Source organism: Orussus abietinus, unplaced genomic scaffold (assembly GCF_000612105.2).
Source record: "Orussus abietinus isolate OABI.00-Male unplaced genomic scaffold, Oabi_2.0 scaffold91, whole genome shotgun sequence".
Classification (NCBI taxonomy): Eukaryota; Metazoa; Arthropoda; class Insecta; order Hymenoptera; family Orussidae; genus Orussus; species Orussus abietinus.
Genome location: NW_019394308.1, coordinates 8137 through 36046, shown reverse-complemented (window position 1 = coordinate 36046; position 27910 = coordinate 8137). Strand labels below are relative to the sequence as shown.

At 39.7% G+C, this 27910-nt stretch overlaps 1 protein-coding gene across 1 annotated transcript in view; it reads left to right on the top strand.

Annotated features, from left to right (window-relative positions):
* Positions 1-27478, top strand: part of LOC111673865 — a gene marked incomplete at its 3' end in the record, with an annotated part of 75855 nt that extends 48377 nt beyond the window's left edge. The window contains exon 2 of the mRNA XM_023431716.1: positions 27238-27478. Coding sequence (XP_023287484.1) covers positions 27238-27478 — 241 coding nt within the window. The remainder of the gene's footprint in view (positions 1-27237) is intronic.
* Positions 27479-27910: the final 432 nt, after the last annotated feature.

Here is a 27910-nt window from a genome sequence, read left to right as displayed (position 1 = left end):
AAAAAAAAGAATGGTTACGAACACCACAATTGTAGTAATCGTAACCCTATTGTAAGGCAACATACGGGACAACCTTGGGAGGAGATTACATTAACCGGCGTAACATAGTAAAAAGAACATAGTAAGGGTTACTTCACTATTTAGTCAATGTAACCAGCGTAACATAGTAAAAAGAATATAGTAAGGGTTACTTCACTATTTAGTCAATATAATCAGCGTAACATAGTAAAAATAATATAGTAAGGGTTACTTCACTATTTAGTCAATGTAACCAGCGTAGGATAGTAAAAAGAATATAGTAAGGGTTACTTCACTATTTAGTCAATGTAACCAGTGTAAGATAGCAAAAGGAATATAGTAAGGGTTACTTCACTATTTAGTCAATGTAACCAGCGTAACATAGTAAAAAGAACATAGTAAGGGTTACTTCACTATTAATCAATGTAATCAGCGTAACATAGTAAAAAGAATATAGTAAGGGTTACTTCACTATTTAGTCAATGTAATCAGCGTAAGATAGTAAAAGGAATATAGTAAGGGTTACTTCACTATTTAGAAAATGTAACCAGCGTAAGATAGTAAAAAGAACATAGTAAGGGTTACTTCTCTATTTAGTCAATGTAACCAGCGTAAGATAGTAAAAGGAATATAGTAAGGATTACTTCACTATTTAGTCAATGTAACCAGCATAACATAGTAAAAAGAACATAGTAAGGGTTACTTCACTATTACCAATGTAATTAGCGTAACATAGTAAAAAGAATATAGTAAGGGTTACTTCGCTATTTAGTAAATGTAACCAGTGTAATATAGTAAAAAGAATATAGTAAGGGTTACTTCACTATTTAGACAATGTAACCAGCGTAACATAGTAAAAAGAATATAGTAAGGGTTATTTCACTATTTAGTCATTGTAACCAGCGTAACATAGTATAAGGGTCACTTTACCATTTAGTTAAGGTAACTACAGGGAATGAGTTGTTCCACCATTAAACATAGTTGTAACATCCATTTAAAATTTTACCGTCGACTTAAGAAATTAAATTATTATGATTACGAACGATATACTTATGTTTCTGTCAGGGTTCTATACATTTCCACCTCAAAGAGTAAAATATCAGTTGATGCTCGAAATATGGTTTTTCAACGATCACTTCCCTCTTCCCTCTTCTTCGGGAAGGAGTAGAGTCACTGTATCTTAAACGTAAGGGATAGTAACGGGTCTTACATGCACCCGAGCAGCAATCTGCATCGCCTGCGAGAAGTTTTGCCACCTGGCGGCGCTGTCGAAACTAATTGGGCCGCACCATTGTTTCTGCAACCACACAGGCAAGTTTAGAATAACCTTGCAACGGGTATAATCTCACTATAATATATGGTTACAGCTCCCAGATAAACCTTCCATTTTCCTGTGCGTATCGTAACCTCTTCATGTACTTAAAATTACCATTCCAAATGGAGATCACTTCTGCACTTTTTAGGCATAGTGCCATGAGTACAGTACCTACTCGCAAGGTTACATTTCCCATTCCATCTGGTAAATTTCACCATTTATGTGGTTTTACTTCCCACAGTATTTTAACCATGTCCCTATAGTCATCGTAATGGAATTATTTTTTTCCGTGTGGCGGAATTATTGGCGACGGTTCGCGATAGGAGTAATTCCTTCAGGTTGGATGATACCGACCGATGATATCAATCCACAATATACAGATAGGTTATATCTGCATTTTGCTGACAAGACTGCAGGAGCTGGCCCCTTAGGCGGTGATCGAAGTCAGACCGATCGATCGAGATTGAACATGGACTGAGTGGCGAGACAAGATCAGCAATTATTAAAGAAGCTACGCTAGGTGCATGCTAAATTCTGCCCGTGCACCGAGCAAATGATGTCTCATTTATATGGAGGCCGGTTATTACGTTTGAGATTAGTGGAAGCATCATTTTTCGCGATTAATGTCGCACTTCGACAAGTGCCCTGCTGTAGATAAATCTCGCGATAGGGAGTTCTCTTAGGAATTAACGATACTGACTGGAGATAATTGATCTTGGAAAGGGATCACGATACGATTCGATGATTGGAAGCTCGCGTCTAACTCATCTGGAAGAGACTCGAGGAAGAATCGAATTTGAAAGATGAAGAGCTTAGAAATTGTTGAGGAAACCGCGCTCGATGCATGCTAATTTACGTCCGTGCGCGCGCACGTGGGAATTCGAACCAGTTCTCACTAATTAAACACCGGGCCGCCGTGAGCTTGAACGTTGAAATTCTCCTTTTACCTTTTTATTACACCTCCCCACTGATACGCGAGATGCCATCGCTCGATAAGTTAGGAAACGGTTCCTCGTCCGGCCAAACTTGGCGGCTGATTGGCCGCATTCCGACCAATTTGGGGCGGCATGATAAAAGGCGAAACAATTGGCAAAACCTGGCATAGAGGAAATACTGATTTTTTGGTGTCCCTATTGCAATATCTTTTATATAAGACCAGGGAGATTATAAAGGACACACTCGTAGACCGTAAAGAATCCTTTATTTTGGTCTTCTCGGTACGACTCTTAGCCGTGTACTTGAACGATGTACGCACCTTACCTCGGATAATCACTGTACATAGTTGCTAAATCTGATAACCTGTATAGTTATACGTAGGCATACACTACACCTATCATGATCGCACTTGCAGAAAAATATCGTAATTTTATAACGTTTCTTGTCAGATGTTTCGTTTCCACGTGGTGTACTTCTTTTATATAATTTCCAAATAAATAATTTAAATAATTTCGAAGTATGCCATAAATCCAGGGCATTAATGTATTAATTGTCATGCAGCTTTTAAAAAATATAACGTGATATCTGGTGCTTGAGATATTTACCAAAGATTGCAAACAAATATTTAGAAATTATTCTATACTAGTATATGGTTCTCTCACGAAATCGGAGCGCGAATCGCATATCAATTATTCAAATCGTCTATAAATGATTAAAACTAAATAGTAATAAATAAAAATAAGCGATAATGAAAAAAATAAATAAAAATTGAGATTTTCAAAAAATATTTTCGATAATTTTTATGAAATCTACGAGACATCTTGAAAAATCTGTCGCTTGAGATATTTAGCAAAGATTACAAACAAATATTTAGAAATTATTCTATGCTAGTATATGATTCTCTCATTCGATTCTGCCGTCTTCATCATCGGACCAGTGGGTGGTTCACACATCCTAGGTCCAGTCCACTTAATGCAGATGCAATACCGATTTTCGGATGAGCACGTTTCCCTAGGTGGTAGAAAAAAGTGTAATTTAGAAGGACATCCCAGGTCGCGGAACGCATCGCGTGTCGCATTAATCGGTTTACTTGCCGGCAGGATATCCGAGCATCGGGAGATCGGCGCGCGAGTCGCATCTGCGCCCCGTAGAGGTTAGGTTTCTTCCTCCTCCTCCGAGAGGAGCCTCGTTAGCGGACTTACGCCCCGCAGGATGTTAATGAGAGAAGGAGGACGAGCCGCCGATTTATTTCATCGCGCGAATATCCTGCCCGAGCTCTCGCGCGATTTTAACCTGCAAGACCGACGCCGATCCTCTTTCCGGTGAGAGAGAGGATCTCGGTGGGAACCCCCGGACTCTTAATGAAAGCTTACTCGCGTTTTTTCCCCTCTCTTTATATCTTACACATACTTGTATCATTGTTTATTTCTGAAGAGGGATTTACGGAGCACGCTGGAATATTTCACAGGACGTTTGGGTTTAATTCCGTAATGGCGAGTTCTCGTTTTTCTTCTTTTTTTTTTTTTTTCGCCAAACAGGCCTCGAATGAGCGGGAACCGTGAAAAGAAATCTTCGAGTTTATGACCGGCCGTACTTGATCGACTGCACGTAGCCTGCGGTGCAGAGCGGTGGAAGGAAAAACAATTATCCTCTTTGCTTGGGCTCGTACTCGGTGGTCGAGGGTTTTTTTCAGGACTTAAGCTACGTGTGTTTGCACAGGGGACCAATTAAACATGGCCTTTATCGCTCGCTGCAAATGCCCTCTGTATCGGTGCACGCACAACTCAGGGATGGGTACTACGGAAAGCGCATTGAAAAGGACATTACTGGATATGATAGAGAAAATTACTCCGCATTGGCTCGAAGTCTCACTTATGCACATATTTCATCGGCAGGTGATTACCTATTGAAACTTTTTCAGACTTGCTCAGATAGCGTTTAAACGAACGATTTACTTATAAATGAAATTCGACGGCAGTGCCAGAATCCTAACCCACTGAAAAATCTCCAAACTGTTAAGAATTTTTTTTTTTCTAGATTCAGTTGATCGCACATTCTTGTTTTCCATTTTTACAAAATTCTTGGATGTCCATATGCTTAAGGTGATGTGAAAGTGGCGTCGAAGAGGTTTCGTTTATAAAAATTTTCTCCCAACTCGGTTTACCGAATAGTTTGAAACCTTACAACGTGAATAGGGAGACTATAAGGAAGGTCCTGAAACTCATGAAATTTCAATTCTTTTCAAATTTGTTTATAGGTATTTTAAAAATAGTTTAGCAAAAATGAAATTTCACGAGTTTCAGGACCTACCTTAGGGTCTCCATATTCACGTTTTAAAGTATGAAACGATTTGAGACACTTAGTTCATAGAAAAGTTTTATGAACGATTCAGCTTTCGGATGCCACCTTCACATCCCCTTGACATATTTTTAGTACCACATTGATGAAGGCGTTTAGGAGCCAAAAACATCTAAAATTGCATTTTAGTAAGTAGCTCGAAACACAACTGCCGAATGGAATTTGCATTGCGAGTTGTTCATACTTTGTGCAGAAATATGCGCCCAAGTAATATATTGCTCTGGAGCATTTCTTCTGTCTTATCCGAATATGCTCTTGTCGTTTTTACCGGGTTTCCATCCCAGCTGGCAGATTTCGTTTCCGGTTGTCTCGCTCTCGCCCAGGTTGCGTAAGTTTTCATTCTTGGGACGCGTCGTACATACTTTACAATGTCCGGCAGTGCGCTCGGTCCTTTCCTCTTTCTTACGTCGTCTTTCTTCCTCTGTCTCTGTCCCCCCGAGGTCTTTCTCTCACGGGGTGGCCGGAAGCCAGTCGATTATATTTAGAAAAAGGCCGCCTATACGTACGCCTCGTTCGCGTTGCATGTCTGATTCCGGTAGTACAAAGCGCATTCGAAGTCCTCAAAGGACCTCTGCACGCCTCGAGGAATATCCGAAGAATGTCTACTAGCTCTCCTCTACATGTGCCGAAAACAATGTCAAGTAATCCCTCAGTGTGCCTACTGAACAATGTCATTATTATATATTTTAATTATATTTTTGGAGCAATAATTAGAAATTATTCTATGCTAGTGTATGATTCTCTCATTCGATTCTGCCGTCTTCATCATCGGACNTATTTTAATTATATTTTTGGAGCAATAATGAAAAAAAAAAAACATTTCAATCTGTAAGGAACAACTTATAATGATCCGTCGACGCGCGAATTTAAGAACGAATGTGGAACGTGTCTGAAACGTAATTCGGAGATACAGAGTAGCCTTTTTAAGATTCCTTTCCTTAATCTCTAATAACTTTTTATTCTTTAAATAATTTCTTTGGAAATTAAATGTAACATATTGGCGTCATAAAGTGTATTCTTGGAAAGAGTAACATCATTTTGATGTTATAACATTTCTGAGCGATACATCCGTCATGATCAGAATTTCATGAGGAATTGGAGGAGCCTAAAATTAACATGTTGGGACCATTTTGAACAAAATTATGAAGTCAAGTGTCTTCCGAGGCGAAAACATGTCTGTTTGAAACTTATCCATTTGCTTTCAGGATCTCTTTCCGATCGAGCGAAATGGTTTTCACTTTCAAGCACGAAATGTCGAAAATATCATTTTTTGTTTTCAGAAAATGAACATTGCGACGTAAATATGCTCTACTTGGAAGTTCATCAAAAACGACTTAAAAGTTAAAAAACAATATTCGAGTTCAAATGAAGGAATCTTAATAAAAAGTACCCCGTACTTTCAATGGATGAGTTAAGGAGTATCTGTGGAAATTTTTTGGTTCTTACATGGCGCGTTGTTTCCAAAAATAGCATTTCCAAAATTAGCCTTTTGGAACCTCTGGTAGAATCGTGAAATTAATGAGAACACGAATTAAAAACTTGAATCTAACCGAAGAGTGCAGGGGCAACGACCCATAGACTCGGTTTCTGAAAAACTAGAAGTTCACCTCCTCCTTGTAATAAATGTAAATTTAAATTTACCTATTAAATTGGATTAGGGGAAGGGACGAGAATGCGTAGGTATAGCCGATAACAAATGTGGCTTAATCCATACAAGTCGACGGTATCTTTTATCCGTGCATTTATGTTTGAGCGGTTGGATTGTGTACCCTGCTCCAAGATAGATCCCTTCTCGGAGAGGCCTTTAAACTTTTAAATATGGAAGTAGTTTCAAGGCGAAGCAACAAGAAGAGATAGATTGGGCTGGAAATGCAGATTAAGCGGACGCAGAGGAGGGATATAAGCAAGTAACAGGTGCAACTCATTCTAATTGACTCGACGATGCCCCTTATCCATAATGCATCGACATTCCTTCCCTCGACTAAGTCGGACTTGGTCGAAGCAAGTCGCTGCACCTAATCGTGTTCGCCGCACCTTCTCTAGACTCACCTTTTGAGGTATCTCATGACCTATCGTGTCGTTTGTTGCTATTTTTTTTTTCATTTTTTAAGCTGGAGAGGAATATATCTAATTCGAAGGAACGTGCCCAGATAATCCTAGGGATCTCCAGACTTACAGTTTAAATATGGCGGGAATTACATCGGATAATTGATGCCATCGCAATAATCGTTTGTTGTTGCTATTTCTTTTCTTTATTATTTTTTTCATATTTTACGCTGGAGAGGAATATATCTAATTCGAAGAGGCGTGCCCGGATAATCCTAGGGATTTCTAGACTTACAGTTTAAACCTGGTGGCAATTACGTCGGATGATTCATGCTATTGTAATAATCGTTTGTTGCTATTTTTTTCTTTATTCTTTTTTTTTCATTTTTTAATCTGGAGAGGAATATATCTAATTCGAAGGGGCGTGCCCGGATAATCCTAGGGATTTCTAGACTTACAGTTTAAACCCGGCGGGAATTAGATGATTCATGCTATCGCAATAATCGTTTGTTGCTATTTTTTCTTTATTATTTTTTTTTTCATTTTTTAAACTGAAGAGGAATATATCTAATTCGAAGAGGCGTGCCCGGATAATCCGAGGGATCTCTAGACTTACAGTTTAAACCTTGGCGGGAATTACATCGGATGATTCATGCTATCGCAATAATCACACCGTATATCTGTAAGACATATAATTGCGGCGTATGTTAATGCTTTCCACGTAGCGGAAGAATTTCAGTTAATTATCGCGTTGATTGAATTGCTTATTATTTATGTACATCTGCGCAAAGAGAGCATTTTTTCCCATTCCAAGCCCTGATAAGGAGAGGGAATGTGCAGTCGTACTCGATTGATTTATCGATCGATCGATATCATTTTCTCTTGGTTGTTCGGCAAGTGCGATCGATCTATTCCAATATCTACAGGATATTAAGGCGATATGAAAGGATCATTCTATATATATCAAAAGGTGAAGATATTTATGAAATTTTTCTCCAAAGTAGGTATACCAAATTGTCTGAAATGTTAACACGTGATTATGGAGGCCCTAAGGAAGAACGCGTTGCTCGTAAATTTTCATTTTTCCAAAAAATAATTGTTTTTTTGGTTCTTGTCCGAGATAAATACACTTTTTTTTTTCTTCAAAAAAATGAAATTTCATGAGCATCGCATTTTTTCTTAGGGCCTCCATAATCTCGTGACGAAGTTTCAAATGATTCGGTTCATCCAATTTGGAGAAAAGTTTTATAAATATTTTGTCCTTTTGGTATGTATATATGACACTTTCATATCACCTTAACGAGCAAGACGAGTGCTTCGTAATATTCCATTATCTCGAGACGATGATGTGATTGATTTTTCTAGCGAGCTGAATTTCTTCGTAGTGGCAACTGAAAACAGTACTTACAAGCCATGGAGTCTTGCGAGTGAAATGCATAATTACCCGTACCTTAAGTCTGTGTAAATTGAATACTTAAGTCATCGAGTTTTCCGTTTTTTACGCGATCGTATCGTCCCGCTTACGATCAACAAGTACAAGCCGAGGCCGGATAAATTATCCCGACTTCTGGAATCGTAGCAAGTGCTTTTATAGCCGAGTAAACTCGGCCAGGATATCCTCGGCTTATGTGGAAGGTCTATATAGATGCGTGTTATAGGGTAAATATTTGCGGTATTTATTGCGGCTGGCTGATTATCCCATACGCGTATTTACGCGCGGAATAACTATTATCGTGTCTCGTATTTATACACGGAATACAGCTCGCAAATATGCCACGCTCCGTATTTACGGAACATTTATGCGCCGATTAGCCACTACCGTCCCCTGTATCTGTTCTAAATACAACCCAGGAATATTATGATCTTCTAAAAAACATATTTCACTAGAGCAAGTGAACTGCATTTATCTGCCTGAAAATGGAAAATAATTGTTCTTCATTTATTTCACCTCTTTGCCTCTTTGCGTATCCGATTTTGGTTTCTGGTTCTTCGTGATGATGATACGAGTCGACATTTATATTCAACTTAGAACCTTTATATACAGGTAATAAATAGAATATGAGATATTAGAAAAAAATGTAATTTTTATACAGTTGAGGTCCAACTTTAAATCTTGACAGTGGGAAATAATTTCATTTCTTCTGCTGTGTAAACTTCTAATGATCCGATGACTGTTTCTAGGTGTACCTTTGAGGATATCTAAAGAGCATGAAAAAACTTAAAAATCAAAATTTAAACAAACAGATCAGCCAAAAAAAGTCATGCAAGAAAGGTTACACGGATGGTCCGTGTAGTTTGCTTAGAAGACAATGACGAAGATTGAATTCAATATGGTAATCGTCATGAATTATTAATGAATGAATGATTAGCAGGTTTCTACCGATATTCTGAAGTTATCAAATAACAATACTTGTACCAGAAGTACAACGTTTTAAGTCCGGCAGACGTTACATGCCATATCCTTCAAATGTCCAATACTCAGCGGCATTTGGAGTTCACCAAAAATCTATGACCAAAATTTATATTTGATTTCAGTTTACTTATAATAAGATATTAATCATTTCGTTTCCTTAACAGATTGCTTATGAGTATTAACTAGGAATAACCGGGAAATAATTTAAATACAAAATTGCATTATTTTATTAATTCCATGAAAATCTTAGGTGTCCGGTACTGGGCAACCTCTCCGTAAAAAGTGAAATAGGAATAAAAGAGGTCGTACTTAGGATACGTAGCCCAAGGCAGGGCTAAAATTTGGACTCGGATGTGACTGCTTTGAGACCTTGTCGTTTACTTAATCGTAACCAGAACAAAATAGTTTTAAAGGTACTATAAATCGCGTAAAATCTTATAAAGTATATTGGGAAGTCTCCGTAAAGAGTGAAATAGGAATAAAAGAGGTCTTACTTAGGATACGTAGCCCAAGGCAGGGCTAAACTTTGGACTCGGATATGACTGCTTTGAGACCTTGTCGTTTACTTAATCGTGACCAGAACAAAATAGTTTTATAGGTACTATAAATCGCGTAAAATCTTATAAAGTATATTGGGAAGTCTCCGCAAAGAGTGAAATAGGAATAAAAGAGGTCTTACTTAGGATACGTAGCCCAAAGCAGGGATAAAATTTGGACTCGGATATGACTGCTTTGAGACCTTGTCGTTTACTTAACTATAATCAGAACAAAATAGTTTTTAGCGGTACTATAAATCACGTAAAATCTTATAAAGTATAATGGGAAGTACGTATTTTGATCGTGTTTCAGGGGTTCCTACGTCAGGTAGAATTTGGTCGTAAATCAAAGGCAAGATCGGCGCAATAATGGTGCCCGATGTATGCGACCGGAAGCTATCGAGCCGCGATTCTCATCGATTAGGTCGGCAATTCAGACCCGGTCGTTTTTCGTTCGGCGGCGGACCGCAGCATCATCCGGTGCCCTTTGTGTAATCTCTCCTTTATCTCTTATTACATCTCTCCCTTATTTTTTTTTTCGTCTACGTCCGCGGGTCCTAGTCCTTTTTGTCGGGCCCTAAGTGGTACCCCGTAAGTTCCCGAGTAGTGATCGCGGGGAGGAAACCATCGATCGACGATAAAGTTTCGCTGAAAATGGCTTCCGAGCCTTCCTCTTTGTCTTCCCGCCTTATCCCCGCGTGTTTAATTATTTGTTTCTCTTCCTTTTCATTTGGCCCCCTGGACGCCGACATCCGGTTGCACCTACTTCCGCCGACTCGACGCGGGCTTCGCATCTGGACCCTCGACGTCGGATTTACTCCTTCGACCTCGAGGCTAATATCCGATAAATCCGGCAGTTTTGCGTGGGTATTTAATCCGCGCTTTCAGTAGTTATGCCATTCATATTCCACATTGCCGTCATTTCGTATTAGAGTTTCTCGAAGGACTTCGAATTAAGTATCAAATTTACTTGCATACCTGTTTTTATCTTCTTCCTTTTTTCTTTATATGCCTTTGAGTTTGTCTTAAAATTCTGTTTCCAATACACGTGTTTAGATGCTGGAAATTATGTAATTTAATATTTGTTTCTTGAGATTCCCTTCGCATTTTTGAAAGACTTCAAAAGAAATGATCGTTAATGACAATTTTATCTCCGCTGTGTTATTAAATGTCACTCATACACTTTTACAAGCTTTATTTCATGACAAATTATTATTTAAATGGCCTGTAAGTATCAAAATGGTTAGCACACTAATTACACCCTTCCATTCATTTTCCATTTAAAATTGAATCTTACCTGCCGTTATTAAATGAAGAAATATTAAACTAAACGAGAAGGATTTAAATTGGGCGCATTTTTTCGTAAAGAAAGGGATACGAGTCAAGGACCAACGATGAATAAGTGGGAATTACATACGAAGTTAAATCTTTTACTCGGTATGTCCTTTTCAATTAAGAAAGAAAACGTGACGCGTGAAGTTACCGCTAATGTACAATATATATCCTTTTTAATAAAGGGTGCATCATTTATACGTATTGGTTCCAGTCCCCCTAAGCTAAACAAATGAACTCCCGGCACGCGCGAGAATGAGAGCGCGTGTTTCATTCCGGTAATAAAAAAAAAATCCTGGCTGAGAGCGAAGGGCGAACCCGAATCCGTGCATCTGTCGGGCCAAGGCTCGTTTTGTGCTCCAGAAGGATGATGAGGCACCGAAAAGAGGTTAGGTTCTTCGGAGCCATATGGCGCGCGAAAGCGGCCGAGTGCGAAACCCGAAGAAGCCTTTAGGATCCGTCTAAGTCGCTTTTTGCACACTCCGTGGGCCCCTTAACCTCCCGAAGATCCGAGCTCTGATATCTTGCCGCATCTTCGAGCACCACCGGATGTGGCGACAGGACCGAAAAATCGAATCGACCGGCCGAACGCCGATGCCAGGAACCTGTTGAGTTTCCTGTCCGGACGTCGCCGGAAATGCGCCATTTTTTGCGAGGCTCGGTCGCCGAAGGCCTCGTACACTGTTAAAAAAATTCGTACACTTTTAGTACGTAAGATTGCAGTAAAATAATAAATGCCACGTCTTGATAGTGAATACATTTATTATAAAATTCTAAGTCCATGTACAATTTTATAACACCGTGTTGGAATTTTTGTGAAATTCCGGAGAAAAATTATAAATTTGATATTCGAAAGTCATTTAGTACGCATTGTTTGCAAATTTTTTTAGATCAATTTTTAATTTTACGATCGTTCACGTAAGTTTATTATTACAGAAATTTAATCGAAAGATGACAAGTATCGGTGGTACTGGCGGAGAAGCATTGTAGCGACTTTCTTTAGTCCGAGAAATATTTAAATAATATTTTTAAAAATTCTTACAATCAAGAGAAGACTCCGAGAGCATCATGGACAACGTAATTGGTACTTTTCCGTGATTTCCGGGTTCGATGCCACGATAATTACAAAAAAATTTCTTTATATGTTATAAATTTATTACACATATGTACTAAGTTTATTATATATGTTATACATTTTATTTGAAAATATGTTATAAAATTAGTATATCATCTCTGAATAAAACTTTCAACAAAAATGTTATTAAATTACAATATTTTTTTTAACAGTGTATAAGCTGCACGTATATCGAAAACTTTCTAAGAAATATGTCCCCTACAGTGATAAATAAGTAGGAACACTTTTCTTCTATTTACGAAATGCACTATTTTTCATTATTTTCTTTCTATGCTAGATTGTACGTTACTTTGGAAAAAACGTATCAGCGTGAAGTGAAATATCGCCTTTAACGAGGAACCAAATTTTTGGTAGGATGCAACATTGTTATTTATTGATTATGCGTGAAATTATTGACATATCTTCTCGGGTTACCGGGAGGAAAGGCGTTCCGGAAGTTGGGCGAATTCCTGAAAGATTCGTCAATTACGGACAAGGGCCGTGACGAGGGGACAAGAAGTAGATTTTACGAGTTTACGAGCTCGTAAAGCGAGCCACGATGAAAGGGAGAAGCCGAGAACGACTCTGCCGACACTTCCGGTTCTCCTGCGGAGGTCTCGTGAATGTCGCCGATCTCTCGCGGCTTTTCGGGGAAAAGAAACCCTTCGCCCAAAGTGGCGCCAGTAATCAACCTCCGGCGTAAAAAGACGTCGAGGCGAACCGCCGAAAAATAATCACCTACCTTCCTGCTCGTCAAGTATATCAGGAATAACATTTGGGAATACTGTCTTTCCTAGCAATATTCAACTATAAAATAATCACCTACCTTCCTGCTCGTCAAGTATATCAGGAATAACATTTGGGAATACTGTCTTTCCTAGCAATATTCAACTATAAAATAATCACCTACCTTCCTGCTTGTCAAATATATCAGGAATAATATTTGGGAATACTGCCTTTCCTAGCAATATTCAACTATACGATATACTAATTTCTATCACAAAGCGTCGTACAAGTAACTCGCTAGGACGAAACGAAATACGCAAACCCTTTTCCGTCCTGCGTAAACCTCAAATCGGATCGCTGCCTTCTGACAGAAACACTCGTAGTTTTCCTTTCGTGTAACGAGGCACACATCCAGGATACCAGAAAGCGTGACGTCCTGGGACTTTTCGCAACGATCGGCACGCTTAGCGATTCGATGTAACAGGTCCCATTTGTTTCCTCTTTCAACACCTGAAAGAAAGGCAAATTTCTTCTCACCAACCAAAATCGGGATAAAAGTGTTGCGAAACATCCCAGCACTGGTACTTCACTAATTATTAACAGATAAATATTGTTATATTTTATTGAAATTTATAGATAAATAATTTCCCCTACCGGACATCTCGCGCGAAAGGGACCGAAAGAACGGAGTCGCCATTTCCATTTCCTTTCTTCCGGATGAGGGAATTGAAACGAGATAAGAGGCGGAAAAAGCAAGGGCGGAAGTCGGGGATGTTTTCCCGGGTTGTAATAGGACACGCGTCTGGGTTATCAGAAAGCGTGACGCCCCGTGATTTTTCGCAATGGTCCGGACGGCCGGCTTAATGATGGCGCGAGTCGTTCCGCAAGGAGCGCGAGTCCGCGGCCCGCGAGTCGCCGGACCGTGAGACTCCGAAGTGAATTCCACTTAGGTCCCTCCCGGAGAGCCATCCCTTTGTGCCCTCGGGAACGCGCGCAAGAAGTTCGCGGGTAACTCGACACCGCGGCCGTGACCGGGCTCGCTTAATCCGAAGCCGGGGGTACAACCTCTTCGGCGCGACCGCCGCCATCTTGCCTCCGCCTCGCCCTCGACCCGCCGCCATCTTGCCGAGTGCCCATTATATCCTGATTATTGCTTCTTAATAGAACTCATTTGTAGGTTTTATTCACTTGGTTGGCAAATTAGTTTCCTCTATCGTTCCTTACCTCCCCCGTGATAAGAACGGAACCAACTGCCATAACCACCGCGACAAATTACTCGATTTAACGTCACGGAAGGACATTTTGATCGCCGAGGATTTTCGTTCCGTCGCGTCGGGAATATCTTTACGTGCTTTTAAGGATTTAGGAGTTTTTAGATGCGGAGAGGTTATTTTCGTACGGTTTGGTAGAATTTACTTATAGTGCTCGCGGTGTTTGAGCCGGTTGCTCCGATGTTCGAATCAACATCTTTGATCGAGGAGTATTTAACGCGTGATTGGCGTTAATTACTTGATTTCGGGTGGGTACCAAAAAGCGGATTTTAATCTTCGGTTAGAATAATTTTTGTCGATGAAATATAAATTCCACTGTAAGTGCTGGATTAATTTATCATAGTTAAGAAAATTCACGATAATCGTGGTTAGTACAAGCGGTCTCAAGAAAATAAAGATACTTCTTGCAGAATTCGTACACTTTGGCCCCGTAGCCCCAAAATACGAGATAAAATCCTTAATCAAAAAATGCCTTACACGTAACACGAGTTAATCGTCCAACTTAAGATGGTTACCAAACAGGGGACTTTAATCTTCGATTAGACATGAATTTCGCGAATTCAAGATCAACTAATCATAGTCAAGAAATTTCACGCTAATCGTCGGTGCCTTTGATTTTTCCTTTATTTTGTCGGCAATTATTCACCGCGTATATCTTCACTCACTGTGCAAAAATGTCTTCGATTAGACATGAATTTCGCGAATTCAAGATCAACTAATCATAGTCAAGAAATTTCACGCTAATCGTCGGTGCCTTTCATTTTTCCTTTCTTTTGTCGGCAATTATTCACCGCGTATATCTTCACTCACTGTGCGAAAATGAAGATTTGCGTTGATGAAAAATATTTCTGGGGTGAGTTCCGAGCTAATGGTATGAAAATAGGGAAAACAGGGAGATTTATTCGAGGTGCGGTCTAATGCTACGAAGACGCGCGGTTAGTGCAGTCCTTTTCCCACTTGTTGGTTGTCACCTTTTGAGTTACTAATGGCTTGTAATTCCTGGTCTGGTAGCACAGCCGGCGATTTTAACGGAAACTATCGATTTAACCGCGGGTACATCTCGTCTGTACAAACTGGTTCCTCTTATGGCGACACGAGGTATAGTCGCGCACCTGGGAAATTCTCAGATTCTGGTCGAGGACAGGAAGTCGAAATTTTGTCAAGAACCAGTTGGTACGCTTATCGCTTGGGAATATGTCTCAGGCAGTTAAATAATTCGTACGAAGTCTTTAGCGTTTCTATACCCACGTGTGTTTCAATAAAAGAACTTAAACTACACTGTTAAAAAAAATTCATGAAACACTTTTAGTACATAAGGTTGCAGTAAAATTATAAATTTGATGTCTTAGTACGGAATTTGTATACATTTATTATAAAATTCTAAGTAAATTTACGATTTTATAACACCGTGTTGTAATTCTGCGAAATTGCGGGGAAAAATTATAAATTTGATATTCGAAAGTCATTTAGTACGCATTATTTGCAAATTTATGACATGAGTTTTTAATTTTATGATCGTTTACATAAGTCTATTTTTAAACAAACTTAATCGAAAGATGACAAGTATCGGTGGTAGTGACGGAGACGCATTGTAGCGACTTTCTTTAGTCCGAGAAATATTTAAATAATATTTTTAAAAATTCTTACAATCGAGAGAAGACTCCGAGAGCATCATAGACTACGTAATTGCTACTTTTCCGTGATTTCCGGGTTCGATACCACGATAATTGCAAACAAATTTCTTTCGGCTGTTAAAGTAGAGCCGTTTCTAAAATCGTCCTCAAACGTGCCCGGAACATATGTCAAATTTGATTGTTTGCAAATAAAACATTTAATATCAAGTACCGATCAACACAAATTTATAATATATGTTATACATTTTATTTGAAAATGTTATAAAAATCTAATATTTTTTCTAACAGTGTAGAAATGGAGTGTATACGTATAAGTCATTTTTAACTGACACATAATTTTCAACCCTTTTGAAGTGCGGTTTTTTAATATCTCTCACGTAGGTCGGCGAGGAATATTGAATTGTAATCATACCACCTCGGCAAATTGCCCGACAAATGGAAGAGCAAACTTTCGACGGTGAGACCGGAAAGGGTTAAGGTGACGTTTATAAACAAACGCGGTCTTTCCCGTCAGTTCGCCGTCATTTTACCAACAGTAAGACGATATCGCGAGAGCTTATCGCGCGGCCGTAAAGCCCGCTTTAACACGGGCGCATCGTGTGTATAATCTTTATCTTCCCGTTAAAACTGGCGTTTCCGCTGCGGGCCCGCCTTTCTCTCTATCTGTTCCTTATTAACTCATGGGAATCCACTGTGAAAATTCCGAGTCCTTTATTTCCCCCTTTCTATTCTCGGCGTTGCGTAGATGCTCGCGGAGCGTCCGCTCGGTTATCCTTGTTATACAATGTATGCAAATGAAAGTTGACGTTTTAAAATCGATCGCTCGCTAAACGTGCGAAATATACCGAAAATATTTGCCATCAAATCTGACGGTCATAGAATTCAACTAGAAATAAACCATCTTCCTGAACTTGTTTCCTTACTTTTATTTTATTTTATCATTATATGTTTTATTATATCAATATATGCAAGAGCTACCTTTATTTTATATGCTGCCAATCGTTTACTATTCGAAATATTTGTTATAAAAAATTGCAAATATATTTGTCATTAAAATGAAATCGTTTAAATCTGAGTAGACGGAGTAAAATCATGTTTTTGAATTTTATTACTCTTATGTGTGCAGGGATTGTTGCCAACTTTTTATTGTCATTGAGTAGCGACCCAAGTGAATTATTGTTATACAGGATTTTATGTGCAGTAAGTAAAATATTGATAAGAAGACTTATTGACAGGGTACTATTTCTCGCTGCGAAGGAAAGAGGCCGCGAGTCGAAACTTTTTGCGAATGGCGAGGGGCTCCGAAGCCGCATTTCCTTTAAAAATGTAAAACAGTTTTCGAAGCGGTTGGCAGCATCTCGACTCGGTACCGCAGACGTAGGGTCGTAGGATGCGCAATTACCGACATGATTAATTGCGGCGCGATGCTGCGTTCGGTGCAGTCATAAATTTCACGCGTCGCTATTATTGGTAGTCGTTGGAGACGAGCAGCCGACCACGAACAAGGGTTACTTATTTCAATAAGAGGCTGGAGTACTTACTGAAATATATATAAAATGTTTCTGACTGCAGCGAAAGCGTGTAAACTAATTATGGCAACGGTTTAATATTTCTTGGCGTTCCATGGGTCGAATTCAAATTTATTTCCCTTTTATTGTATTTAATATTTTCTTGTTTATTATATACAAGATGCTGATTGACCGTCCACCCTTATCATAATAAAGAGGAATTATTTAGATGGAAACCTGGAAAAATCCTGATAAATGAATTAGGCGTGTTCTATCGAATAGGTATAATTTCAACTTTTGGTATTAAGCGGAAACAAGATATCCACGCCGGAAGACGAGTTTTTCAAATGGTACATAATGTTTTTTATTGCTGTTTCAGATTCTACGTTAATAAATGGGAAAGTTTTATCTGAAAGATTTTATTTGAAAATGCCTCCATTATGTTTGAAATTATCATAAAAGTGTAATGTATGAATGGGGTCGTTAGCTAAAAAATGGTTTATTTGAATTAGAAGTCTCATTTTTCGAATAGAATATGATTATTTTTAATTACAACGTAAAATTGTATATGAACACAATAAAGAAATTATATTCATATACATAACTTAATTCGAATAGGTAATTTTCAACCTAACTTTTCAATTAATGAATTTTGCTTTCAAGATCATTTCAAGCTTGATAGAAAAATTGTAAAAAAAATCATTGAAGTTAAACTTTTTTATTTCTTAATGTAGAGTCTGCAATTGCAATGAAAAATACCGTGTACTTTTTGAAAATTTCGATTTTTGGGGTGGATATCCGAGTTTCGTCTAGTACCTAAAATTAAAATTACCACTATTTGATAGACCATATGCGATTCACTTATCAGAATTTATCGATATTTCCATTTAAACCATTCCCCTCCAATTTAATAGAAATGGACGGATGGCCAGAAACACTGTTCAGCTTTCATTTTTCGAAATTCATTTCCAAAATGCGCAGAGCATCTCTCGTCTCCTGTCTGCTCCTCTCTCTTATCCTCCACGGCCTTATCTATTTCATACGGCACCGAGATGATACCTTTCTTTTCAACTCTCCTTTGCCTCGTCATATCGCGTTACCGTACAATGTACCTACTCGTACATACGGTCGGCTCTTAGTACATTTTTCTTCGAGTCACTGTAAGGAGGCACTCTCGGACACATAAGTGCACACCCTCGATTCTAAGTACCTAAGGAAGTAAGCACGTAAGTATATCCGATCCCAAGACCGAAGATAGTACCGAAGTAGTGTCAAGTAACTAACGAGCCCGAAGGTATGGACCTCCTCGTAGATCCTTTAAACTGCCTTGCATAAAATAATGCCGAGCTAGGACACTTCCTTTCCCAAGAACAAGTGCTCTATATTTTAATAAACTCCATCTTACTCAACAAGAATATCTATAAATTAACTTGTTATCCGTATACGATCCCTACTTAAGAAAGAAAATGATCAAAGTCCCTTCCTTTGACTACTGATTCTTTTATTATTTTCCTATAATATCTTTATCACTAATTCGTACATTACATTTTGTTATTTTAATGTTCCATAAATTACGGTATTTTTCCTAAGGTCGATTCCACTTGGCAGATAGGCACTCAGTGCACGTATTCCCGTGACTAGGTACACGTCGTCGCGACCACATAAACGTAGATATGTAAATAACCAATGTATGTAAGTATATCCGGTCGAAGATAGACCCGTCGGAGTAGTCTCAGGTGACTAACGAACCCGAAGGTATAAACCTCTGGTAGATCTCTTTAACATTCCTTCGGTGAAATAACCGCAAGTCGGGATACGTCTCCCGAGTCCGGACAATTATACGCGGCGCCTCCGATGCACGAGCGCGTGTACAAGCGTACGTACCAGACGTGCGTATGTACACGAGTGCGTCCCAACCCGTCGTGCAGCTGTCACGGCACGTGCGTCGTCGTGCACGTTTTTCAATACTTCCTGAAAAAAGGTCTTTACCCTCGAAGACTACAACATTTGCTTCGTTGCATGGAACTGAATTATCTAGGATAAGTTTTAGCAAAAAATGTCATCGATATATTAATAATCATGAAATTTGTATTGAACAATGTGCAATTCAGATATTTTTATACGGAGTGCATCACGAAATTTGGCTGCAACATTTGCCTCGTTTGCATGGAACTGAATTATCTGGGATAAGTTTGAGCAAAAAATTTCGTCGAAATATTAATCATCATGAAATTCGTATTGAACAATGTGCAATTCAGACATTTTTATACGGAGTACATTACGAAATTTGGCGGCAACATTTGCCTCGTTTGCATAGAACTGAATTATCAAGGATAAGTTTTAGCAAAAACTATCCTCAAAATATGAACAATCATGAAATATGGATTGAAAAATGTGCAATTCAGACATTTTTATACGAGGTGCATCACGACATTCGCATCGATAAGTGTGTTCTTCGAAAGTGATATTTTCCGGTGGATCCGCGTTTTTTATTCATATCCGAAGGTGATCCAAAGATCTTTTTGTGGGGTCTGAAAGTTTGACAGATTCCCACGTGGTCCCGATTGACTCGTGGCCTGTGGGAATACATAGGTCCGAGCTTCCATTCCCGTTTCACCTGTTGGTCGTGTGCCGCCTCCTGTATGGGTGGGTGGGTGGAGGGGAGGATGCATTTTACTCCTGCGAGGTTGTCCCGGATTTCCAATAACAAATAAATAAACGTTCAGAGATTTGTTCAAAATTGTCAAGATTCTCGTTTGGAATGCGTACCATTTTTGCGATGCAGCTTGGAATCGATTGCATTCATTATTTAAATAATTAACAATCTTCCAAGCATCCTCAAAAAATTTGTGCGAGGCTATCACGCATATCAGAAGTAAAACTTTTAAGTCAAAGAGAATTATTATACGTTATTAATTATTCATAATAATTCCATACCAATTGTTTCGGTCATCGCTACCTTTATTTTATGTTTGTCCTATCTTAATTTCAATTCAAATGTCAATAATTAACCGAGAGAGTAACGCACTACAGTTAACGAAAATGTATTAGCAACTTGTATATCGCAAATTAACTGAAAAAAAAAAGAGAAATTAAGACAAGATGTCCGTAATAACGACTGTCGATTTTAATGCCAATTTTGCACAGCCAGCACTGCCACTAATTGACTTCGGAGGTAAGATTAAAATAAAATAAACACAAAGATGATTATAAATAAAAATTAAATCATACCCCTTGCTGCATGGGGCCCCTTTGGAAAACCTGCGCACACCACCGTATCATAAGAAGTTTCATTTGGAAACGTCGTTTCGGAACTGGAGATTTCCAAATATTCCCACGTCGCGGTCCCGTGGGAATAGGTGGATTCGTAGAGATCTCCCGATTCACCTGTTCAGTCGTCGCCTCGGTCCGGGGTGCGCCTACCTCGTGTCCGTAGGGTCGCCTCGCGTCTCTCTCGTGGAAGGAGCGATAGAGAGAGGAAGAGAGAGGACGAAGAAGGGGAGGAGAGAGATCCGGCGGAAAGGGAGGGAGACGAAAAGGAAGCGGCCGAGATGAGATGACGAGGGAGGGCCCGGGGTGGGACGGAGAGGGAGAGAGCAACGGCCGAGGGGAGTCCCTCTCCTGGCTCGCGCTCCTTCCCCACGTTCCCTCGGGACGACGGTGTCTGTCGCGCTCCTCGCATTATGTACACGAGGTCCGAGGGTCTCAGGTTCCTGAGAACCGAACGCACGAGGTCTCGCACCGTGATAGAGCACAAGAGGAACGAACATCCACCTACTATATACTCCGTGACCGGGGACGGGGCCACACCTCTGGCGAGGAGATTTCCTCCGGGAAGGTCCTCGGGAGTCTCCTGTGGGAACCGCCGAGGACCTTCCACGATTGTACTCTCGAGGGGGAGTTGATGGTTTTTTAATTATAAGTGTATCGCGCTGGGTATGCTCATGCCGCCGATTCTTTGTACGATGTTTCGACACGTCCTTGACATGTATATCCTTTTCTTGCACGTCGTCGAGGTTGTCGGGGTCCTGGAGGATCTTACGACCTTCAGTTTAGCGCTGCTGGATCTTGATTTTATCTGGATAAATTATATTATAATTAAGATTGGGCCTACTCTTTGATATCCCGATATGTCCTTGACGTCGATATCCTTTTTTTGCACGTCGTGGGGGAAGTTAAGGTCCCGAAGGATCTTAAGACCTTCATTCTACCGTTGCTCTGCTGGACTTTGATTTTATCTGGATAAATGATATTATAATGAGTATCGGAAGATAATTTCACGACTGAGACTTAATGTTTACCGAAGACATGAACATGATCCTACGTATGCTAGTATGTCGAGGGTCGTATTATAAGAATTTACGATACGAAATTGAGGTCGAATATCTTCATGGCTAGTTAAGGCGACATGAAAGTAGGCGTCGAAGGGGTTTTGTTTATGAGACTTTCCTCCGAACTGGGTGTACCGAATCATTTCAAACTTGACAATGTGAATATAGGAGCTATAAGGAAGGTCTTGACACCCATAAAATTGCAAATTTTTAAAAATATCTTTATAGATATTTTCAAGATTATTGATAAAAAATGAAATTTCATGAGTGTCAGGACCTTCCTTATGACCTCCATGTTCACGATGTAAGGGTTGAAACGATTCGGTACACCCAGTTCGTAGAAAAGTTTCATGAACGATTGAGCTTTCGGATGCCCTTAAAGAGAAGATTAATGTCGGATGAAGCTTTTTATACTTGTTTATGAAAATCGTGACGCGGAAGGTACGACCGATCTCGCTTTTGCGCAGAGCGAATCCCACTTTTTGCAACCGGCGAATTGAAAGTAGACTGCATTCGAGGAAAGGGACTCCTCGAAACGGTTCCTCGGGCAGAACGGTAACGGGGATGATGCGGTGAACGACTTCGTAGACTCTTCCTGGGGGCCGTTCCGGAAGGAACTTCACGCGTGGGAGCGGCCGGAACATCGCTGGACGATGAAATTCTTCCCCTCTCCGTGGTTTCCCACGAGGGAACTCTCCTCACGGGCATTTTGCCGCGAAAACCCCCGTCGGATCTGTCGATTTAATGTATGGGAAAAAACATAGCCTCTGCCCTTCCCAAGAAGGAATCCACTATCAAGTATACGGGGAATCCAGAAGACAGTTACGTCAGGAAGAAGGAACTGACCATCGCATGTTCCGCCTTCGCATTACATGGATCATCGATTCGCCAAACAGACGAGCTCTTGAATTTTACATACCTCTACTCTAGGTTACCATAATCTAAAATTATGATATCCGTATTTTCTTCCGAGAGTAATGTCATTTTCTGAATTATTAATATTTTTAAGTGAAACTTCTTATGTTACGATACTTGTGGGGCAAGTTCGCATGATAAGAAAAAGGAGCGTATCGATAAGTGAAAGACTTTTTCTCAGTCAAGTACTACTTACGTTCGTCTTTATGTGTTAGTATTGTTATGTCTAAAACATCCAGTACCGAAAAGGCATTTCATGAAACAGTAATAAAGAATAGTTAATAATAATTCTCGGTAACTTCGTTTCGCTTCCAACGCGCCTCGTGGCTATGCACTGATTTTAATTCAACATGTTTTGCTAAATATACATGATAAGATCGTTGAGAACAATCGATCTTCAGTGACGTGTGTTAGTATTGTTACGTCTAAAACATCCAGTACCGAACGCGAAACGGCATTTCGTGAAAGAATAATTAAGAATAGTTAATAATAATTCTCCTTAACTTCGAAGTTTCGCTACCAATGCGCCTCGCGGCTACACACTGATTTTAATTCAACATGTTTTGCTAAATATACATGATAAGATCCTTGAGAACAATTGATCTTCAGTGGCGTGTGTTAGTATTGTTACGTCTAAAACATCCAGTACCGAACGCGAATAGACATTTCGTGAAACAGTAATAAAGAATAGCTAATAATAATTCTCCTTAACTTCGAAGTTTCGCTTCCAACGCGCCTCGCGACTACGCACTAATTTTAATTCAACATGTTTTGCTAAACATGTATGATAATATTGTTGAGAACAATCGATCTTCAGTGGCGTTATCTCGGGAACGTCCATTATGTGGTTCCTCTGGAAAGAGGGTGAGGCCGTACTTCAATGAGAACGATCTACAAGAAGAGGACCTCTCCTGGCCAGGAAGGATGGAGAGGAACAAGGATAAGGGTGCTATTTCGAAGATGATACGTGCTCTCTCCCTCCCTCTCGTCTTCTATCCTTCTCTGCAGGCCTGAAGTCCTTCAGAAATAATACACCCGAGATTGCTCCCGTTCGCTCTCCTCCACCTGGGCTCCTTTTTCCTCTCTTCCTTTCCCCTCGCATTTCCCGGCCTCCACGGGCAAAAAAAGGGCCGAAGGAGGGGAACCATTAATTTCCGAAACGATTATGTGGAATCGAACGTTCGCTATTCATTAAGGATTTACCGGGGCCCAAGAATTAAGGACCTCCGGATGAGCGAAGATGCACCTGGTGCACCTTCTACCAGGATTCGCACAGGCAAAACGGAATGTCGAGGACCTGCGGGGGGCGCGGTACCGTGGTTGAGCTGCTTATGGACACAAAAGAAAATAAAGAGAAAAACCGCAGAAACGAATGTCAAGGTACGCGAACGAAAATGGTAGGAGACAAACACCTGGTTACTCACTTTTCGGCAGGACAGTCATCGATCGGAGCTACTTGAAGAATGGAACTTTCCTGCAACGATTGAAAAAAAAAATAAAATTGTTAAGTTCACAACATTTAATTTGCATTTTTAAGACACATAAAACAAAAAAAAACCAATCCACCATTGGTTTTCTTGATTCAACCTCCCCTTCGCTAAAAAGGGTATCCCTATAGAGAAACGATGCATTCCAGCAACCCTCAAACGTACCACACAAAAACGTACCACATGCGGTCTTAATCACCACATTTTTAATATGATCTCCGGAAGACAATAATATACAACTGTGCAAATGGAGAAAACAAATTAATTATTCGGAACTGATCGGTCATCCCCCATAACCACGTCGGCGTACGCCCTCACGTCGCAGATAAATTGTATAAAACATAATTCATCATTTGAAGTGACGACACAATCGTCTTAATTAATTTTCGTTTACAGAATAGGTTCAATTTATATCGAACATATCTCAAGAGGGATGTTGATAAATGAGTAGAATTGTTATGAAAAGTGTAGATTTTTAGATAGGCCTTAGGAAGTCAAAACGCACTCAGTTTCTTTAACTTAGCGGAAAATAATTCTAATTCATAGTTTTTGATAGTTACGAGGAACGACTTGGTCGAGAAGTTGTCCACTTCGAAAGAAAGCCTTATCCGTACTTTTATCTGTGGATTCCTGAAGGGGGGCACAAAAAATGTCTCTCGTAATTGCACGGCAACCTCGAAAGGCCGTTCCACACGGGAGAATCGATGTTCCCACAAGATTGAGAAAAGGACTGGATCGAAAGCTCGCGTGGAAATGAGTCGAATCGATTAGGACGAATTGGGCCCGTAAAAAAGTGATTGTATCCACGGTCCGAGAAATTCCAGCCGTGCTTTCAAGCACACGCTAGTTTCCTTTTTCTTTTTTAACAACAATCCGGCGACCGCACGGTTTGGCACACAACAGAAAAACACATACGCTTCTCTTGATACCACTAAATAATTTTCAGATTTTCAGTAGAGTTTCAGGACCTACTCTAGGGTCTCCATATTCACGTGGTAAAATTTGAAACGAATCGGTACACCCAATTTGGAGAATAGTTTCACCAACGATTTAACTTCTCAGATACATGTAGGGTGACTCTATCATATTACCTTAAGGACTATATTCCTCTAGACGGTCAATCGAAAGTAGCTCTTACGGGCAAATTATTATGCTGTTCCGCCTTTCAGATGCATGGTCTATGTTTATTACGTATGCATCGCACACTGACACAAGTCCTACGTATTGTAATATATTGTAATATATTGGATTATATATACGATTTGACTTCTCAGATATATATAGGCTGGCTCTTTCATATCACCTTAAGGACTGTATTCCTCTAGACGGTCAATCGAAAGTAGCTCTTACGGGCAAATTATTATGCTGTTCCGCCTTTCAGATGCATGGTCTATGTTTATTACGTATGCATCGCACACTGACACAAGTCCTACGTATTGTAATATATTGTAATATATTAGATTATATTACAGTATATACGTTTACGTAGGTGCACGTCACGAGTGCCTTCTGCGCAGAAAGGAGAAAACCGCGAGTCCCGTGATTTTTTTCCTCGAAACGAGCCGTGCTCGCTCGTAATTGCGGACGTGGCCAGAAGCCAGAGGATTCTTCTGACTCGGCTTTAACACTTAAAATTCAAGAAACGCTTCGAATGCACCGACGATAAGGTCACTGCCATGTCGGCGCGTTCCTTCGAGACGCTTTGATTTTTCCGACCGCATCTTTCGAAAGTGCAGCTACGGCTTTGTTAAAGATCGCTTTCTCCCAAAAAACCTCAGCAAACACTATATTTAAATCAGGAAACTCGGTAGAGTTTCGCGCCAAATACATACGCACTTGCATACATACGTAGCGCGATGCTATGTATTTGCGCGTATGTCTGTGGCTCATAATTATAAGATAAAAAAACAGTTTGTCCGCGTAAACGTTCACATAAAAAGGATAGAAATTTAAATTTTGTCCCGAGGAAAGGATTTTGGGACTTTTGATTTCTTACTTTTGGTACTAGAGATTGCACGAACTCAGAGTTTTGAAGTGTCTTAATATCGTTAGTCGGTATTAATGTTCGGCCATCATCCATAGCGAATAATTCCCGGTATCCAGGAAACGTCCATTTGTGGCTTATTTACTCTATACGACGTCCATTCATACCAGGAAGTACCTAGCATGCCTCACCTGCAGTTGCACCTGTTGCCACGTGGCCGTTTAATCATAACGGCGACGACCTTTCACGGATCGTTGACTGGATAACGTGTCATTAACACTGGACATTGAAATGCCACTTCATGGAACGATTGATCGGTAATTAATCCTGTAACCGTTAATCAACATCAACGCTCGGTGAATGATGTCCGCGGTATCTGGAGCTGCACTTTTTATCGTCATTAAAACCATTAAACAAGAAAACAACAGAACATTGTCCAATAATAAAAAGACTAAAAATGATCTGTAAAAAGCGATGCGATTGAAAATCACGATATAGAATCGGTAATTAATCCTGTAACCGTTAATTAACATCACCGCTCGGTGAATAATGGCCGCAGTATCTGGAGCTGCACTTTTTATCATCTTTAAAACCATTAAACAACAGAACATCGTCCAATAATAAAAAGAATAAAAATGATCTCTAAAAGGCGATGCGATCGGTGACCACATTGACAATATAGAATCGGTAATTAATCCTGTAACCGTTAATCAACATCAATGCTCGGTGAATAATGGCCGCGGTATCTGGAGCTGCATTTTTTATCGTCATTAAAACCATTAAACAACAAAACAACAGAACATTGTCCAATAATAAAAAGAATAAGAATGATCTCTAAAAGGCGATGCGATCGGTGACCACATTGACAATATAGAATCGGTAATTAATCCTGTAACCGTTAATCAACATCAACGCTCGGTGAATAATGTCCGCGGTATTTGGAGCTGCACTTTTTATCGTCATTAAAACCATTAAACAACAAAACAACAGAACATCGTCCAATAATAAAAAGAATAAAAATGATCTCTAAAAAGCGATACGATCGAAGACCACATTGACGATATAGAATCACATTCTATCGCGTGAGTTCTTTAAGACATCATTTTCTCGATCAAACGGATACAAGAAAACCGCAAAAAGGAACCTCTCACGCGATCCAGTGCTTTGGATGTTTATATTTAGTCCTTTTTTTTCGGTCGATTATTTAATCGGCATGATTACCGAATGCCTATAATGCTTATCGTGGATTCTCTTTTTAAGGGCTTGGAATTTCTCGGAATGTAATTTCTTTTCTTCTTTCTTTGCGTTTGCAGACGTCTCATTTGACGGCACGGACGCCGCTCAGAGCTACGACCCCCAGTTCATGGTAGGCTGCTATTTCCCTGCGGAATTCCAGGGGGAATTCGTGATGCAGGTTAGCGGAATGGGCGCCAGGGGCTCGAGAGACATGGGCGAGCCCATTCAGTACTCCAGTGTCAACATTACTTTCAATTCGATTCCAGTATGGGGCTATTGCCACAAAAGGGTCGGGGGCAACGTGCTCCTCATGGACAGGTGAGTGCCACCTGTTGTACCTTTCATCGCGATTTTATTTCCGATTTTATTCTCATTTTCCGTTACGTACTTTTGCTTAACCCCTTGCTGTGTACTGTTAAAAAAATATTCATGAAATTCCTACACTTTTGATGTACAAGACCGTAGAGAAGTTAAATTCCATGTCTTAAGAATCAACCAGCATGCATTTGTTAAAAATGCCTAAATGTATTTCTAATACCATAACATCTTGCTGTTATTTTGTAAAATTATGTATGGAAATTTATACACTTGTGTATTAAATTTATAATACACTTTGTAACTTATTTTCTTTGAAAATGTGTAATAACGTTAGTATGTCGTGACTGATTAAAAATTTCAATAAAATGTGGTAAAATTGCCACTTTTTTTTTTTTAACAGTGCACAATGACGAGTCGGAGTCGTGTTACGAA